The sequence below is a fragment of the Procambarus clarkii genome, chromosome 18 (genome assembly GCF_040958095.1).
Source record: "Procambarus clarkii isolate CNS0578487 chromosome 18, FALCON_Pclarkii_2.0, whole genome shotgun sequence".
NCBI classification, from domain to species: Eukaryota; Metazoa; Arthropoda; class Malacostraca; order Decapoda; family Cambaridae; genus Procambarus; species Procambarus clarkii.
In genome coordinates, this window is record NC_091167.1 from 26903350 (window position 1) to 26923736 (window position 20387).

General features: G+C 37.7%; 2 protein-coding genes across 3 annotated transcripts in view; one reads left to right on the forward strand and one right to left on the reverse strand.

Moving 5' to 3' along the window:
- On the forward strand, window positions 1-16780 carry RecQ4 (RecQ4 helicase). Of its 2 annotated transcripts, none has more exons than XM_045736527.2 (3): window positions 1-63; window positions 2652-2732; window positions 5825-16780. In XM_045736527.2, exons 2-3 carry the CDS (start codon window positions 2664-2666, stop codon window positions 11075-11077), a joined length of 5322 nt encoding a protein of 1773 aa, XP_045592483.2. In that variant the 5' UTR covers window positions 1-63; window positions 2652-2663; the 3' UTR covers window positions 11078-16780. The 2 variants fall into 2 exon arrangements, with proteins under 2 accessions (XP_045592483.2, XP_045592484.2); XM_045736528.2 differs by lacking the exon at window positions 1-63 and adding an exon at window positions 586-768.
- The window catches only part of AdipoR (adiponectin receptor), a 22709-nt gene continuing 16616 nt past the window's right edge, over window positions 14295-20387 (reverse strand). The window contains exon 7 of the mRNA XM_045736525.2: window positions 14295-20109. Coding sequence (XP_045592481.1) covers window positions 19960-20109 — 150 coding nt within the window. The 3' untranslated portion in view covers window positions 14295-19959. The remainder of the gene's footprint in view (window positions 20110-20387) is intronic.

Here is a 20387-nt window from a genome sequence, read left to right on the forward strand (position 1 = left end):
AAGTTAGAGAATAACAAAGGCCGCGTCTTATTCGAAGGGAGTTGGAGCTTAACTTATATTTTAGTAATTATCTCTTACATTTCTGTAACAAATATATTATTGTTCATCTATATTAGCACATTCTCCAAAAGGGTCAAATCATTATTAATTCATGAGTTGCCAATTACGTAATAAAACAAGATAAATGTTCACATTAAGGAACATTTGGCGCGTATTTTGTGATGTTAAGAATAATTAACATAACATTTTGTTATGTTAATTATTTGACATGTACTCGAGGTGCCGGTGAGTGCCTGAGTGGCCAGTGGCAGCGCACTCGGGAGAAGAATTTCCAGATTAGATGTTACTGAAGGATCCAAAAATTAGCTCCCTCTATGATTGAGTATGCAAGAATGTCTCGACCTTCGGTTCACCGAATTCATGTTAATTTATGCATTTTAAGGCCAGGTTCGATTAGGTTATTCACAACTTGGCCAGATCATTTAGCCATGCCTTTCTAGACTTTGTGTGAAATAGATAAGGTAAAGGTAATTATCAGGAGAAAGCACTAAGCCTTCACGACTATACATGCCTAGTTGCGCTTGCGGGGATTGAGCTTTGGCTCTTTGATCCTGCCTCTTAACTGTCAACTGGTGTACAGGTTCCAGAGCCGACTAGGCTCTTATCATATCTACATTTGAGAATGTGTATGGAGTCAGCCTCCACAACATCACTGCCTAATGCATTCCATCTGTTGACTACCCTGACCCAGAAAATATTCTTTCTAAGGTATCTATGGCTCATTTGGGTACTAGGTTTCCATTTGTGTCCCTTTGTTCATTTTCCACCCATGCTAAATAGTTTGTCTTTGTCCATCCTGTCAATTCCTCTAAGAGTTTTGTAGGTGGTGATCATGTATCCCCTTGCTCTTCTATCTTCCAGGGAAGTTATCTGCCTTAAGATTACCTTGAGGTATGTTCAGGGCTTAGCATCCTTGCGGCCCAGTCATAGACCAGGCCTCTTGCTGTTGGACATGGCTGCTCGTAGCCTAACGTATAAGGCACAGCCTGGTTTATCAGGTATCCTTCGGAGGTGTTTACCGAGTTCACTCTGAGGGCTCTGAGAAACTGAGGGATTGGCCAGTTATGTCCCTTATATATAGTAGAAGCGTGTTGAACAGTCTCGGGCCTCTGATACTGAGGGATGTGAGGGTTAGGTCCCATAGCCGTTCCTCTTCACTCATACTTCTCACTTCTGGGACTAGTCTGGTGGCATACCTTCGAATCTTCTCTAACTTTGTCTTGTGTTTAACTAGGTATGGACTCCAGGCTGCAGCTGCGTACTCCAGGATTGGTCTGACGTAAGTGGTATACAAGGTCCTGAACGATTCCTTACACATGTTTCTAAAGGCAGTTCTTGTGTTGACCAATCTAGCATATGCCGCTGATGATATCCTTTTGATGTGGGCTTCTGGGGACAGGTTCGGTATGATATCAACCCCCAGATCTTTCTCCCTATTTAACTCTTGCAGGATTTCACTTCCCAGATGGTACCTTGTGTTTGTTCTGCTTCCTTCACCTAATTTCATTACTTTACACTTTCCTAAAATAAACTTTAGTAGCCATTTTCCAAACCATTCCTCCAGTTTGTCCAGGTCGTCCCGTAGTCTCTGTGCACTTGGAATGATTGTAGGGTAAGGGATTTAGGATAGGATGGGGGATATGTCTACTGTGTCTACTGCAAATGTGTCTACTGCTAATATTCACATCAGGGTATTTGGTGTACCAATGTGGTGTTGGCCTTTTGCTACAGTATTTGCTAGATGTTCTGCAGCCACACCACACTTGTGTGGCACTTAGATGCTGTTGATGCTTCTGTCTTCTCACATGAGTAAAATATTCCACATATTTTCTGGTTATAAATATCAGATATTCCTTTTCAGCAAAACCATTTTCCTCTCTGAGTGACCATTGCAAATAAGCATTGGAAAGCTACTGAAAAAGCCTTCCCAGAAATCAAGAGTTTAATATAATGAAATGCCATTTTCTGGTGGCTCTCCATCCCCAAGCCAGTCTTTCTTTCCTTGTCATTTTGGGTTATGTGATTCTATACTCATGAGTGAGATGGCTGATGGAGTGGATCCCGAGTGACCTGGTCTCACTAATTGGGGCTAGGATTGTATACCTTCATCAAACTACAGTTTGCCTTGTTTCTATTTTTTAATGTTTGCTTTCAAGCATTTTTTGGGTGATTTCATCAGTTTTGGGTAGATGTGTTATCACCAAGACTCCTTCACCTTGTGGAGAGTGCCATAGTTTGGTCCTGGCTGCTGGTAGGTCAGCATGAGTCTCAAAGGCACGTCAGATTTCCTAAGGCTTATCTGTACAAACATTTAAGCAACAGGGAGCTACTGAGGAGTCAACCAGAAAATGTTCTTTCATTACATTAACCATTTGATTTTTACATATTCTGCTGTTTTTCCCATATTATTTTTGCTTATCATCTACTTTATCTTGTATTTCTTTTTCATCTTACTTAAAAATTATCATCTGTACTTCATTATAGAGATTTTTGTCTTGCTATTCATTATTATTCATTATTTAAAATTATTTAAAGTCATTATTCATTCATTATTTAAAATTTAGATGGTACAATAGTTTTGTTTCTTACAGCATCACAGATCCATGGCAGAGGAAGACTCGTGCTCATCATTATGGCAGGACAAACTTACACAAGCAAAGCTCAAAATAAAAGTATGTAGCTGTTTCAGCTTACTTGATTTGCAACTATCAGTACTGTAGCGTTATTTTTCATTAAATTTTGCAACATGTTCTCTCTAGATTTTCTTGTTATCTTACAGTGTTGCCTGGCATTTTGTTACATCACGTTCACTGTCATAATACTTATTTGTCAATTTTCCCCTACCTTTCCTTTTCATTTATCCTTTTATGAAATTTCACACCAAGTTTAGGGCTAAAACATTGCAAAATTTTGTCTAAAACAATTCCATGCAATTAGGGTGAAATCATCCATGTTTGAACACAACAAAATTATTGACATTCTAGATTGACTCTAAAACTGTTATATTAGGTTTATTGCAACATTTATGGTATGAATGAGATGATATGTTTCTGTAAAATGACAATAACTACTGTATATGGAATACCTATGGAGATTCAGTATTAAAATAATAACAACATCTGAATATTTGTGAAACCAATTTTCCATACTCCTTAGCCCTGGTTTCCAAACAGCAAGACACATCACCCATTTGTAAAGTGGTTTAGCTAATATAACCAGTTATTTTACAGACTATATTATAACTCCCTTTGTTTCCGTATAATTAGGTAACACAAAGAATAATGGACCTGCTTCCTGGATATTCAGATCCATAAATGCCTTTTCAAGTACTGTTTCATGGCTTGGATTTGCACCTCTTGTGCAGGTGTCTATTGTTTCACCTTCCCTCAAATTTGGCTCGATGTGGTTTGTTTCAGTTGCTGCTGCAAAATAAGGAATATGCATCAGGAGAAAATGTGAATCTACAATTACCAAGGCACAGGTTTGGAACAAAGTCCCTAACCTTAACCAAGGCAGTGGTGTAACTCGATAGCAGCAAAACCACATTGAAGGCAGTGCCAAACAATTTCAAAATAGATATATCTGTGGCTGTCATCTTTCTTCACACGAGCCAGGAAAGTAAACTAAAACACAGTTTCACTGAATAGTTATACTGTAGTCATTTACATGCACAAGACTGTGAAGTATATTCTGTGAAGTTCATAGCCATTTATTGGTACGTAATGCATAACATTGTGGTAACACACAGCAGTGATAGTGGTAACACACTCTCCCTGCACCTCACGAGTGATTTGGTCTGGGTTCAAGTCCTGGCCAGGGAGGATTGACTGGGTGCCAAATCATAATTGTTTGCCCCTGTTTTGCCCAGTAATAATTAAGTACCTGATTATTACGATTGGCGGGTCACATTCCAGAGAAAACAGTAGGGTATGGTTTACCATGAGGTATGGAAAAGGAAAGGTCTCAACCTGATAAAAGGAGTCAGAAGTCATCTGTTTCTGTACCTCCCTTTGTTAAAAGAAAAAAGCGAACACAACAGAGGTGCAATAGGTACACTAAGAGACATCTCTATCAACATTAAGGGACCAAGGACTTTTCAACTCGCCCTCTAAACATAAGTGCCATAATTAGCAGACACTGTATTGAAGAGAGAACTTGATAAACAATTCCAAAGGATACCTGATCAATCAGGCGGTGACTCATATAACAGACTGGGAGCAGCTGTGTCTGACAGCCTGGTTGACCAGACCACCAACCTGGAGGTCTGGTCAGAGACTGGGCTGTGGGGATGCTGATCCCCAGAACCAACGATCAGTAGACAACAGGTAGACAGACACCCTTTTAAATATCCACTCAGAGTTCAGGGATTGACTGTGGTTCAGTGTAGGCACCTCTTGTAATATTTTTTGGCTCTGCCTTGGTCCTTCGACATCTCCATCTACATTCCGACCTATCTTTACAATTGACTGGCATGGGCTGCTGATTATTCAACTTGTCTGCCTGTATCAGATATGTTTCTTTCGTGTTTAACTTACTTCAGCTCTCTAGACATCTAGCACAAGTCCAACTAATGCCTTCTTAGGTTCTGCGTTGAGTGGTACTGGCCTTCGATACCAGGATGGCCTTCCTGTTTGCTGCAGTTGCCTCTCTTGCAGCTATGCTGCCATCTTTGGCTGGTGCTCATGAAGTCTTGACTTATCTGCTGGTGACTCGACTGGCTTCTGAGTAGCCTATGTGGTTTATCCTTTGGGCCATGAGTGGCTGAAAGCATTGTATTGAATTCTGTGGTGGGTGACCTTTTTTGAAGTGGTTGAAACCATGCAGTGTGCTCTGCTTTTCCCAAAGGGGATCCAATGTCATCATTTTCCTCTATAGGATTTTTTTGTTCATTGGTGTCATGCCTTCCTCCTTTGTCATTCAATCTATTTACAAATATATCGGAGCTCAGCTTATTTTATTGTGCTTATTCTTGCTGACCAAGGTTTTGTTCTCAGTGTTGGGTTAATCTCTGATAGCTAAGCCTCACCTCATGGATATCTGTCTCTCACCTCATGGAGAGAGACAGATTCTGGTCCTGGTCCCAGGTAGCTCAGAGGAGCTACGGAGGAGCTCAGAGGCCCCTGCTAGAAATGGGTTTCATTACATTCAACACTTGATTTTTCAATGTTAAAAATGTAATGAAATATAAAACGTAGTGCTGTAATTACTAAGAGGAAAGCCAAGTTTTGGTTGTATTTTCCTCCTGATAAATAACTTACTGAATATTATAGAAACTTTGATTTATACAAATTATATTTGATGTTTTGTCATCACTTTTAGTTTATTGAGTTGGGCCACTTTTTGTCATAAAGTAAAGACATTTATTTGTTTTATTATAAATGTAATAAGAAATTTTTTAAATATTTTATCTGCAAAAGATATTTCTTAGGAAGTGCTTGCAAAAAGAATATATGTAATCAGGTTAAATATCCATTTTCCTAACTTGAGATATGTTGGCCTTATGAGTGGATTTTTAATTATTTTCATGCAATCAAACAATATTTAGTTACAGTACATAATGGCTTTTTCTGCTAACTTATTGAAGGAGGTTTCATTATTTAGTGACTAGGTACTGTATTATGTTTGCTGTTAGTAATTTTGGGAAGTTTGAGAGGTGACATGTGCTCTGTTTTTTGTATGTAGTCTTCAGTTGTGTTATTAATACAACTTTGTACTGCCTTTTATTATATTATAGTGCAAAATTAATGATAATTTTGCTTCACAGAAATGGGAGGGTGAATACAAGGTAGTCAACAATTGCCGTCCAGACAAGGCTGCCCTAGCAATGGCACCAGATGACATAAAGGCGGCTTACAAAGCATATCACTTCTACCGTAAAGGTTTGGAACAAACTAAAAATACTACTAGGGAGTACACAAGTGACAAGAAGGTGAGAATAAATGGAGCAAGTTGTAATGGAAGTTATGAGACAGCTTTGAGTGATCAAATTGTTCATTACAACAATATTCTTAATAATGGCGAATCTTCAAAGATTTTGCACTGTTCCAAAAGTGCATCTATTGACAGTAGTAAAGATAAGAGCATGGATGATGGAATGGAAGAAGAAACTTTAACATTAAACAGCACAGCGGTGCCTTCAGAAGATGCAAACTTGTCCAGCCTGACGTGTGAATTCACAACAGACATATCTACTCCACTTCCAAAAACCAGTAATGGCAATATTTGGGGCAAACACCTCAACAAAGATAAACAAACTCCAATAAAAGTGAGCAGCAAGGACACTTCACTTTACACAAAAATGGCAGAAAAGCTCCGGGCTAGTGGTACCATAAAAGTAAGAACATCCCTGAAAAAGCCAAAAAAGGAGGAGAAAAGACATATACCAACAAATTCTATGAAGCAGACTTCTAGTGTAAAACCAAACATTCAGAAAGATAAGGAAAATATTTCTAGCATGGTACCTGAACATAAAGCTGACTTCAGTCTTCATGTCAGTGCCAGCACTCAAGCAGTTTCAACAGAGAACACATTAAAAGGACACACTACCATTGGGCTTGTTGAACCAGTTTCAGATTATAAAATATCGTGTGAATCTGAAGCTATGGAAGGGGCAAAGACAAGTGTCTTTGATACTCTGAAAAATAATTATTTTGATGATAAGTTATTTGAGACTAATAAAATGCCTTTCAGACTTCACAAGAGACAAGATGATAAGAAATTAAATGTTCAAACAATTAAGGCCGTTTCCATCATAACATCTACAGATTTTGATTTAGAAACACTTGCTGTCAAGAAAAAAGCAGGTTTGAACCGTGGGTGGGTGGAGCGTTGTACAGGCACAGAGTTTGTAGATCAATCTAAGGAAAAAGTTGGGAATGTATCTTCTGAAAGTTGGAAGATGAAACTTATTGACAAAGAATGGAAGGAGGAAGAGGATGAGGAAGATAGAAGTACTCCCCAGAGGTTACCACTAGAAATTTCACCTTCACATATGAATGCAGAATGCACCCAGCCACAGCCGCACACTTCGTCACATGTACGCACTCCAGCAGGCAGGAGAGATAATGTGTTGAAAAACTTTAATGAAGATGGTATTGCAAAAGGATACTCAAGTCATGAAAAAGAGAACGACTCGCATGGAGAAATGCATTTCATGGAAAAGTCAAGTGCTGCTGCGACTGGTGTAAAACGCAAAAGAGTTACTTTGAGGAATAAGAAGCACTCGATAAACAAGGTTGGTATTGGGACAGGCGAACACATAGATGATGATCCATATGTTTTTGATGGAGAGATTTCTGGGAGTGAGATCAACAACAGTCAAATAAGGCAAGAACCCAGAAGAGCATTGAGAAGTGGCATGACTTACAGCATTGAGCCAATTGATGAAATAGATAATAATGAAAGAATGAGTGAAAGCTCAAAACAGCAGATGCCAACTGAAGAAAAAAGTAATGATAAACATGTAAGAAAAAGGAAGAAAGTGGAAAGTTTAGAAGAAATGGAGGAAAGTGGGAAAATTCAGTCAATTTGGCCACCACCCAAGAAGAAACGAATAGCAAGAAAGAAAGTACCAAAGGCTGTTGCAATACCTGAGAGGAAACAGCAAAACAAAGTCTTGAAAAGAATTCCTAATAGAAGGAAGAGTTCATCAGCGACTGCTAATGCTACATCCATTGATTCGACTGATGGAGTACAAAATAAAGAGCAAAATGTAACCCATTCCTCAAAACCTTTTGAGGAGGGCTATGAGGAAATTGAGGATATTGAGGCACATGGTATGAAAAACACAAACAAAAAGGCTGTTGGGAGTGCTGAAGACCGCTTTGTGAAGAAGGTTTCCTCGGGCTCTGCAAATAATAATTATGTACGTATTAACTTGAAGAAAAAGGTATTTGTCCGAGGCAAAAAAAACATGACTGCTGGTAAATACAAGAGGCAGGAATGGAAAAAGAAGAAGGTTATGAAGAGTGCCGAGGCAGGAAACGAGGGTGCTATAAAGAAGCTTACGTGCTTCAAGTGTGGTGACTTTGGACACTGGGCCAAGAACTGTTCAGGTAAAAGGGGAGATAATCTTCTCTCTTTAGAGTATTACAATGAGACAGAATCAAATTTTCTCAGTCTTGAGGATGCAGCAGCAATGGCAATGGGTATTAAAACTTTTAGTGGTAATGCATTGTTATCAAAAATGTTCACAAAGGTTGAAGAATCTGACAATAGAAAGGACTTTGATGGTAAATGTGTGCAAGGAGATTTAGGCTTGCTTGCTGATGAAAGTCAGAAAGCACAAGACGACTCTAACTGCAGTGAAATGGTAAACACTACATGTGAATTAGTACAGAAGTGCAGCACAAATATAGATGAAAGTCAGGCACATTCACAGCCTAATGATCTTGTTGAAATATCAGAAGAGATGGAAACATTCAATCATGTGGATTTAGATGATGATCTATTTGCAAACTTTGATGAAACTAATATGCAGGCAAGTGAACCCGACAGTGAAATTCCTTCACAAGGCTCAACAATAACAAATAGCCAGCAATCTAGCACTTCAGCACAATCAAGTTCATCTTTCAGTCACTGGGCATGTGACAGACCTACTGTTAAGCCACTTTATCCATTAGAAAATGGAGACATTGGTCCCACGTCAAATGAGGTGTATGATGCACTTAAGATGTTTGGTTTCTCAGCCTTCAGACCAGGTCAAGAAAAGGCTGTCATGAGGGTTTTATCTGGGCTGTCAACTTTGTTAGTCTTATCAACAGGGTCTGGTAAAAGTTTGTGTTATCAACTTCCAGCCTACCTCTATGCCAAGCATAATAACTGCATCACTATATGTGTATCGCCTCTTGTGTCACTCATGGAGGACCAGGTGATTGGTCTTCCTAACTTCCTTCATGCTGTCTGCCTTCATACACATCAAAATGCAACCCAGCGGTCACATGCCATAAATGCTATTACATCTGGGACTGCTCACATTTTGCTAGTTTCTCCAGAAGCTGTGGTGGCTAGTAGTACAGGTGGTGTCCTCGGTACATTACTTAAAGAACTACCTCCAGTAGCTTTTGCCTGCCTAGATGAAGCTCATTGTGTGTCAGAATGGTCTCATAATTTCCGTCCGTCGTATCTTCGTGTTTGTCAGGTATTAAGGGAGAGGTTGGGTGTTCAGACAATTTTAGGATTAACTGCTACTGCCCGCCAAACCACAGCACTTAGTATTGCACGACACCTACTCATTCCCAATTTTGATGCTGGCATAATTCGTGGGACAAGCGTTCCCGATAACCTACATTTGTCTGTGTCTCGTGACCAAGTTCGGGAACAGGCATTGATATCTTTGCTTCAGGGAGACAGGTTCTCTTCGTGTAAGTCTATCATCATCTATTGCACAAGACGAGATGAATGTGAGCGAGTTGCCACATTAATCAGGTCTCAACTCTTGGATCCTAAAAAAGTTGATGTGAAGAGCAACCTAAAAAGAACGAAGGGAATATCATTTGATGCCGAGGCATACCATGCTGGATTAAGCTCACATAGGCGACAGCAAGTTCAAAAAAGGTTTATGTCTGGTAAACTGAGAATAGTTGTTGCTACAGTAGCCTTTGGCATGGGAATAAATAAGTCAGATGTACGGGGTATCATCCACTTTAACATGCCTAGAAATGTAGAAAGCTATGTGCAGGAGATTGGACGTGCTGGCCGGGATGGGCAAGATGCTCATTGTCATCTCTTTCTTGATGCACTTGATGGAAGGGACATCCAGGAACTCAAGAGGCATATATATGCCAATTCTGTGGATCGACATACAGTAAGAAAACTCCTCAACAAAATATTTAAACCCTGCACTTGTGCCAAAGTTAAAAGCCTTGAACGTTTTCAAGAAAGCAAGGAGGAGGATAAATGTTATAAGGTTAATGATATTGAAGACACTATTTCTGATATTCCAGCATCTGAATTGCCACCTTGTGCGCCTTTGTCGCCTGTCAGCAGCCAGGCATCCAGGACAATTGAAGACCAAGAAGACATAAAAAACTCGGATATTGAATCATCTGCTCCAGGCCCTTTTTCAGTGCAACTGTCTGTTTCCTCCTGTCCTCGACATGAGATAGCAATACCCATACATAATTTAGTGGAGGAACTAGACCTTCCTGAAGAAAATTTGGAGACTTTGTTATGTTACATAGAGTTGCACCAGGGAAACCTTGTTCATCTTAAATCACATGTGTATTCAAACTGCAATGTTTCTTGCTATGGAGGGCCCAGACAGTTAGTTGCCATAAGTCACCGATGTCCACCTCTGGCCGTCGCAATTGCCCTTGAACGTCAGAAAGGAGTTAGCTTTGAAAACACCAGCAGAGTGAGTTTCCCAGTAGTGGAGGTATCATCTCGAATGGGCTGGGACAGCAAGATTGTTAAAAGGGAGTTAAAGGCACTAGAATGGAACACACAAGCTCTTTCAAATGGAGGAAAGGTCAAGCGATCAGGAGTGACCGTAGAGTTGACTGATCTATCTTTTCACTTGGAAGCTCGTGGAGACTTGAGTGATGATGAGTGTGATCAGTTATTAGATACCTTATTTAAGAGAGCTCGGACTCAGGAACATGACCAATTAAGACAACTCCATTATACGTATGAACTGCTTCGTTCCGTATCACACAGCTCCCTTCTGTTATGCTGTGATTCAGTTGATATGGACCGATGTGTCAAACTTAAAACAGAATTACGGGAATACTTTTCCAAAGAAGGTAAAGACCTATCCGGAGTTATAATTCAGGAAAAAGTTTATATACGACCCGAGATAGAAGCAGGTGTTCGTAATAGCGTACGTGCTCTTATATCTACCCATGTGGATCAGCAGTGGACTGGTCGAGCAGTAGCCCGAGTATTCCATGGTATTGGCTCGCCAAATTTTCCTGTTGAGGTATGGGGCCGTGTTAGACGGTTCTGGAGGCAACATCTAAATATTGACTTTAATGTGCTTTTAAATCTTGCTACTCAAGAGATTCTAAGGTGTAAATAAAATTTCCTCTTGTAAACACTGTACATTTCAGTACGGTACTGTTATTTTTAACCAGTGAATTTATTTATTTTAGTCTTGATGTTAAAATTATTCATATATAATGTAACAGTACTTTATATGAAATTGTCTTCTTGTTGTTTTATATAATTTTTATGGCCATTGTATTGCCAAAAAATTTACAAATAACATTTTTATTTAAATTTACATTGCAATTGTAAGATATAAAGCTTAAACAAATTCTAAGACACTTTTTATTGTGGGATTTCTAAATTATTGTAAATTTTATAAACAAAGTATTGGTGTTATTTTCCCTCAATAAGTTGTGCATCACTGATTGTGTATGAGTTTGACAGTGTGTCCAAAAGAAGAGAAATAAATGTGCCAGTTTCTTCTCAGGTAGAATTAATCCAGTACAGTACTGTGGGATGAAATGGCTGTAGAAACTATATCTAGGAACATTTGCAGTTGGGTATAACCTTGCAGTATGAAATGTGTGCACGGTACAGTACAGTACTGTACGTGTTGTAATTTTGATGTACAATATTCAGTATTCTGTACAGTACAGTTCTATATATTCAAAGATAGAATATGACATTGGTTTCATGAGAAGATCAACAGGAACATGGGGAGGAGTTGAACTTGGTACTCCCAAGCAAACACCCTAGACCACTACACCACGACATGGTCAAAAGCAATGCAAGCTGGGATTCCACAGAATCCTCTAGAGGTCCTTTGGCTTCCAACTGAAGCCCAATCAGGGTTTCACACATTGCCACTATGCACTCTGTCTTATGGTCAAGTAGTTCTACCTTCAATGCGTCTCGCCAAATGCACGATGAAAATGGTGTTTGCTTGGGAGTACCGAGTGAGCAGGTTCGAATCCTCCTCACGGATCCTACAGACTTTCTCATTGATACATCACGTTAATGTGAATTCATTGTGCATTTGACAAGAAGCGTTGCAGGTAGAATTACTGGACCATAAGCCAGGGTGCAAGGGCATCAAAGTATGAAACCCTGATTGGGCTTCAGTTCAGGACCCCTAAATGATTCAGTGGAGTCTCAGGTTGCATTGCTTTTGACCATGTCGTAGTGTAGTGGTCTAGGGTATTTGCTTGGAGAACCAAGTGTGTGGGTTAAAATCCTACTCACGGTTCCTACTGATGTTCTCATTCATACATCACTTTAATGTGATTTCAGTGTGCATTGATTTGATGCCCCGTAAGAAAGATCACTGAAACATGCCATTTACTGAATTTGTACTACACTCATCCCTGAATGAAGTTAAAGCCAATTTAATAGGAAAGTTGAAATTGCTTATGATATACTGTTTGCTTCCTGTGGCACCAGAAATTACTTTGCTTGAACTGTGTAACTGGGGAACTCTTCATTTAATGGACCAACAGTCTCATTATTCCCATTCCTAAACCTAAGTACAGTAACAGAATGTCTTCCACCCAATTTCCATTACTACAGTACTGTAGTACAGTACTGTACAGTACCTTGCAAGACTTTAAAAAATGTGGTTGTAAACCATCTTCTCCACAGAGCTAGTTGGTGCTTTTTCTGGCTTGGCACCTTTTTTTGATAATTGCTTACTTGCTTCTATAGTCTTCGGGCCTTATGTATCACCCAGATACATGGTTTCATGCAAGAAAGGAGTGAACTTCATTGCATTACCAGGTTCTTTATCCTGCATACTGAAGTCATATACTGTACAAGTTTCCTACGTTTAATGTCTGGCTTTGACTTAATCTTTACCATTGGATATCAACACCCAAAATATACTCAAACCATGTACAGGTGTAAGATAAGTCAGGATTAAGGATATTCATCTTGCTGAAAAAATACTAAGATTTTAAAATGGCACCTACCCAGACAAGGAGGAGCTGTTCACAAAATGCAACTGTATGATTATGTAACCAGATTCAAATAATGTCCACGTAGTGGTAAAACACTTTCTCTGCATTTCGTGAGGGCTTTGGCCTGGGTTCGTATCCTGGCCGTGGAGGATTTACTTTGTGCCAATCCTTAACTGTAGCCTCTGTTCACCCAACAGTGAGTGGCTACCTGGTTGTTAAACAATTCAGTGGGTCATATTCCGGGCAAAATTAGGATTAAGGACTTGCCCGAAACACTATGTTTGCTAGTGGCTGCACAAGAATATAAGAACTTATATGTATGTATGTAAATAAATAAAAAAATGTGGCCTTTACCAGATGCCTCCTTTTGAAAGTAACCTTGGCTAGTTTTTGTTCTCTATATTGGACCTTCTTTATTCTACAAAGGTTTTACATTTCTTCGGTTGCACTTGTGTGTAGCACTTGCCTGCACTTTGCTGAAGATTCCTTTCAAGTCCTCTAAATCTTCATCTGTTATCCCCTGCCCTGTGGCCCCTTCCGTATCATATATGTAGTGGGTTCTGCGAGTTCTACTCCCCACGCTCGGACTGGAGCCAGAGTTGGGATAACTTGGTCTACAGACTGTTGCTTGAAACGTCCTGCTACCCGGATGTAACCCGTAAGGTCACATAACCTTACCCTATGGTAGTTCCGAGCCGTCTCTGCAGCTCGGTATCTGACCAGGCTGTTGGATGCAGCTGATACCAGTCTGATATATTAATCATAGCCTAGTAGTTCAGGTATTCTATGGAGGTGTTTATCAGGTTCTCTCTTGAACACTGAGAGGTAAGCAAGTTATGCCCCTTATGTTTAGAGGGAGTGTTGAACAGTCTTGGGTCCTAGACTATTTTGTTGTCTAGACTGTAATGTAGATAGAATTGTTGATAGAAAAGGCCACCCAAGTAGTACTAAAATGTAATGAAAATCCATTATTTACTACACTGTCCCTATGTAATATTTCTTGTGTAGCATCAAATTATTTTGAGGAGCACTATAATTTAGAAGTTTTATCGAGTGGATTTGGACAGTAAAGGACCGTTGCACAGTCTCCAAGTCAGCAATTTCTCCAGCTGTTAGTATACTACAGTATTCCACTCTAGAGATCACTAGTGTCAAAGTATCATCATTGGTCTGGCATCTTTGTTTGAAAGACTCGTTATCCAACCTGTCACTTTTCATGCAGTTGTCATAGCTGTTTTGTGTTCTTTAAAATAAGGTCTTCGGACATGATTACTCCCAAATCTTTTATATTACTTTTTTGTTCTATCGTGTGATATACTGCAGCATAATCTAAAAGGTCTTACATTAAAACTCCAATATTCATTATAATATATTTCCTCTATATTTTCATTACAGTGTAACAAACAATGAGTGTGTTCCAGTTTCAACAGTTGTTTTTTCTATAAAAACTGCAACCTATTAAAAAATAAAGATTTGATGAAATAAATAAGAACACCTATGCTATTTGAAAACTACTATATGCTATTAATAATAATTTAGATGCAAAAACAGAAAAATAAGACCATTAAACAAAACAGTTTAGAACATCAGTCACAAGGTACTACCAACACTTGGATACACAAACAAAACTTTGTTCAGCACATAGTTGGGATAATCAAGTGCTCATGTCCTGTATTGGCTCTACCACAGACTACACAACTAATATTCCCAAAATTGTCACCTCTGTACAAATACACCTAACAGGCAAACATTCATCATTTTTTCACTTAACTAATTTATATGTAACTCACTTTTTCTTCTGGCAAGTTAAAATGTATCTTGTATAACAATTACTCATTGTAGTACTGTAATCATAAATTTCAATTCAGATTGAAATACCATCGCATCAATATCCTGCTAAAATGAGGAAAAATAATGTCAAAAACTTAATTTGGGATGTCTGATCAATGAATAAATCACAAAATTATTGTATTATGACTAAACCATAATTTATTTTTCTCCATTAAGTCTTGGTTCATTTCATTAACAACAGCTATTCAGTCAGAAGACATTCTAGACAACAGTCGAGATGCAAAAAGTTCAGCTGCACTGTAGTTTATGATAATTTTGACTACTGAAGCTTACAGAGATAACTTTGACCACATCAGTAAGAAATCTTCTGCAGCTTCAACAAACAGGACAAGATTTTACCATACAAGCTTGAAGGCAGACAACTTAACTGATCACAAACTAACTGTAGATACTGCATCGCAAAGAGAATAAGCCTTAACTTAACAAGAGCTTTGCAGAGACAACAACAACTGCTGATACAAGACAAATCCTTAGCACTATCTGGTGATATTCTCGGTACAGCATAACAGGAGGTACTCAGTCCTGACTGCTCTTATATCACAGCTCAAAACTTGCTTTATTGATACAAAACTACACAAGATTATCAAGTTTATAAGCACCTTTGTCTTACTATTTTTTCCCCCCAGACAATAAAATTAAACCTGTTAAAGCTCAAGTACAAATAGGTAGATGCACTGTTATTATTGAGTACAGTAATAGAAATGGCTTCACAAATAAGGTGTAATTAATATTTACATAATGCATATTATGTCAATACCAAGCTTAATGCCATGAGCAGATTTATGGAAAGTCAAGAAACTTTAAAATATAACTTCTTGGGAATAAATAAACTTGTATCATACTACTTCCTTTAAGTTATAGCTAAACTCAAACATTTTATTATTATAATTTGCATATTGATTATAAAGTTCACAACTGTTCTAAATTGTTCAATACATGGAGTAGAGCAATTAAGACTAATATGTATGAAACAGAAGCAGTTTGAAAATTAACTTGTACTTCATAACCTAAATGCAATTGCAATAGATTGTATTTTAAAACTAGAAGAAAATATACTATCTATACAACAAAACAGTTGAGAAATTATTAAATGTTTAGACCATTTTTAAGTGATAAACCAGGTTATAATTTAGTCTCGGTAGCTTGCAGAGCCTGAATGACAAAAAAGAAATGCCTCTTTTTTTTTAAAACTTTAGGGCTCTCCAGTTCGACTTTGTATTTTTGACTGCCAAAGAATGATGTGAACATGTTTCTCCCACAAAGTCCTAAAGTCCTAAGTTTATTAATATGGGTTTGTTCAATGTAAGTTTTTTGTTTTTAGCTTTGCAGTCAAAAATGACATGTTCAACCACATTAATAATGACAGTAGAGACTCATAGTAGTTACCCGCATTCAAGTACCTGTGCACCAATCTAATGACAGCTACTTTTATCAGTCATAATGCTGTACTTTGTACTTGAAATATTACAAGACATGCTGAATGCCCTAACCACAAATTTGTGCTGGACCTTACAGTACTGTACTCGGCACAGTTGCCATATTATTTTGTATTGAATGCAAGACTTCTGGTGTGCTTTTACAGCATTACGTATGCAATGTCACAACTGAACTTATTTAAGTTTGGAATTTATGAGTCAAGTTTCTTAATCAGTGGAACAAGGTGCAAAATTCCAACATTCCACACTAACACTGGCACTGGAGTTCAGCAGGTTTTAATGCAAATCTTAATGCTGGTAAATGTACATGCCAATGTAATGTTCTTAGGATGGTTTTTTATAAGCCAGGAGATGAGGACTACGTTACGTGAGCCCCTCGAGGAGGTATTCCTAGACACTTTATATCAAAGCTTTGTATTTTTCAACTAGATGCCTTTTTTTTTTTTTTTACAGAAATCCTAGTCTTATTTAGGGTAGTGGAATGAAATAAATGGTTATCATTTAAAATACATTAATGTTAGGCTTTAAGTAGATTTATGACCAAGTGCCACTCTTCTTAAAAATAAACAAAAGCATGAACGTTGCCAATGAATGCTGTAATAGTACCACGACACTTAATTATCTAATTCCTAAGAGGCTGAGCTTTGAAGTATTGCAATGCCCTGTTAAATGCCCTTTGATTGATAGTAATACACTATAAAAAATACTTATAATAATTCATTCAAACATTTCTGCTGGTGAAAAAAACGGTCACACAAAATGTCCAATAATTAGCATCTAACTTTCACACAAAGCCTCAAGATCAATACTCTACAAATTCACCACTTTCATAAATACTACATCACAGTTCTTAGCATTAAACTGGCAGCACAACATTCGAAAAAAAAAAAAAAAAGCTTCTAGAGGCATCATTTAAATATGCAGTGAACCAATACACATCATAATAAAAGTTACATGAAAAGCAAGTGATATCCATACTTCATTGTTCGCTACAGAGTGCATGATTTACCGTTTTTGTTGTCACTACTTTCTTTATACTGGAAATATTCATGAAACAAAGTGACTGTAGGCCCATGCTGAAAATGTATCAACTTGTCATTTCACACAGTGGGAAATAAAGCAAAGAACTATGGATGCTTACCAATCGGCATCTTTGAGAAGGAACATTAATTTTTTTTGTTTTTTGTTTTTGTCAGCCTTCTGAAAATTGTATACTACTTCCCAAGCCATCACCAATTGAACCAAATGAGAACATTTTACACTACATCAAAACTTTAACCCTCTTCTAACAGCAAACTTCTTACAGTATTGAAATAAAATATACAAAATAGTTTTTATCATTCACCATCGAGTGTTTTCACACATCTATCCAAACCACCACCACCTGTGTCTCCTGCAAATGTACAAACCACACCATAAATACATCCTTTTAAGAAAATGCAAATAAAACAAAGTAGGTGGCAAAGAAAAGTAAAATTCATGAAATTACAGGATCTTTATTTGTATCCGATTTTATAGTAATTTCAATGTAGAAACACAAGATGAGGTTTGGCAAGATGCAAAAACAAAATACAAGATATATACATTTATTACAAATAATACTGTGGAAACCAAAGTCAACATACAAACAATAATGAACTTCAATAATACAATTAGTTTTTTTTTATAAAAGTAATGAAAATATTTTAATTATTATGTTTCCAACAAATTTAAATAAAGCTTCCCCAGGAAGAGGCCCAGTGTAGCTATCAATCCAATGAAAAACTCCTAAATGACAACAGTCAACATAAAATTGCCGAAATACCTTTTTTTCTCGAAAACAAAATATGATTCTAAGCATAGAAGATTATTGCAATGTATTACAATTGCATTATACTAGCACGAATGAAACGTTGAAAAGCAACCAGACATACATGGGACATATGACTTGCCACTTCAGCAATGGGACCACACCTCTATCAAGTATATAACATTCTACACCTTTATTGCCCATTGCTTCTTAAATGGCTCAAGGTGCAAAAATCTGGCCATGATAAATGCATGACAAGTGATTAGCATCATAATTACTTGCCAATATTAATTACAGCAACCAATGCATCTGGAAATTTTGTATATACTGTATTGTGGTTCCTCCTAGACACTCAATTTAGTGGTCTTCAAAAATTGTGTTGGCTCGATTGTTAATGTAACTTTTATACCAACTAAACCAGATATGCATATTTTTATTTCAATTACTTTTAGCCAAAAAGTTTTAATGCACTTGACCACTTGTGTAGTCCCCCTGCACGTCTTACATACAATACTCCTGTCACTCGTGTAATCCATATAAAACATTACCCACACAATCCAAAATCAAAATGTTATACATAATGAGCAAAATGTGGAATGCAATGCTTTAAATATTACAAATCAAATTTGCAACAGCTGAACATCCAGTACCCACCCTACCCTTAGATGCACGACAAGTGTTGAAACATTCTATCATTTGATGTTGCACTTCTGTTGTTGAAAGTAGCATATATGTGTAACACACTAATAAGCTTATGAAACATTTCCCGAGGTAAAATGGGTCACTTTCATAAAATGTAGTGACAATGCTCAAGAAATAGTTATAGTCCCATACCATACCAAGTTGTTGTGACGGTCACAAGATCACAAAATGGTAAAAAAAAAAGTTACTTCATATAGTTAAATATGAGCAAAGGGACTGCTGAACATGATTGACACACAGATGAGGTCACTGGAGATTATGGGTGGAGGAGCATAGCAACAGGTATTTAGCATGTTATTGTTGGGGAAATGAGCATGGCATAAAGGATTACTGAAAAAGGGGGGGTGGGGGGTGATCAACAATGCTACTAGATATCAGGTGTGGTCAAGTGTCACTTGAGATTGTGGTTCTGAGAATGTGGGGTCTTCAAGTCACAGTGCAAGAGTGACAATAGAGCCATCTGAAGTGGTTGTAACGCTGTGGAAGGTGGTGGGTGGGGCTCAAGGTGGGTGTCGACACTACTGCACATGGCACTAGTATTAAACATGTCAAAAGTCAACCATCTAATCTTCAACTTATTCCTACATAAGTTATGACCGAGACATTGTACAACTAATTACCACGCTTTGATATTTTTAAGAAATATATTAGGAATAACATAACTCAGTAATTGAATCATAGTTGCCATTACACTTTATACTTTACATAGTGTGGTAGTACCAATACAGCAAAGTTACCGAGGTATCAACGCGTATTTCGAAGGCCTTTTTTTCAACCAAATATCAATGGGCATTACAATCAATTACATTTGGCATCCACCTCAAAACACTCTGGTATCACATGGAAAATCTTTAGTTAAATTTGGCATAACTGGAAGTACTGACAGGATTAACTGGCTTTTCCCCATCAAAGAAATCCAACACTTCTTGACAACCAATGTGACTGCTGTACCATGTAATGTGTATATCTTTGGACTATATGGACAATCAACATTAGATGTCTAATAATTTTGAAAACCATTTTTCAAAAACTATAAGCTAATGAAATGATTAAAGAGTGATTATCTTTAGGCATATGAATCTACTTGCACAAAACCAACATCATTTTGCTAAACAGCCTGTCATAACACCAGGGGTGAGGTCAGCACTAACCTGTCACCAGATTTGTCATGCCTGATGCCAGCATCTGCCTAACAAAGCACACAAACTAGACCACACTCACATATAACATCTTATTACAAAATTTAAAGGAGATCCTGATTCTCCATCACTGCTAGATCTTCGGCGGTGCAGTCCCCATGCGTGAGGCGATACATAGCCATCTCGGAAATACCGTGGTAGTGGACAAAGGCTGCAGCAATCACCAGTATGTGGAAAATCTGATGACTTTGGAACTGAAATACAAAAATGCAATCTAGAATTACACATACCTTTGAACAAAATATTTACCACTGTTTAATTGTATGTTTGATAAACATTTTTAGAGAATGGACACAAATCTGAGTAAAATTTGGGCTTTTATTGCATTTAACATTTTTTTGATATGGTTAATGTATTTGATTATAAATTTCACTAAAATTGCTTTTACATTTTAACATTTCACAATTATGCACAAAATTACATTAATAACTACATAGCACCTGCAGGTGTATGCATGCATATAGACATGACA

Excerpts from the sequence above, each read along its gene's own strand:
- RecQ4 (XM_045736527.2), top strand. The coding sequence starts at position 2,664 with ATGGCAGAGGAAGACTCGTGCTCATCATTATGGCAGGACAAACTTACA. Across the intron at positions 2,733-5,824 it reads AAGCAAAGCTCAAAATAAAA|AAATGGGAGGGTGAATACAA; the intron begins GTATGTAGCTGT and ends TTTGCTTCACAG.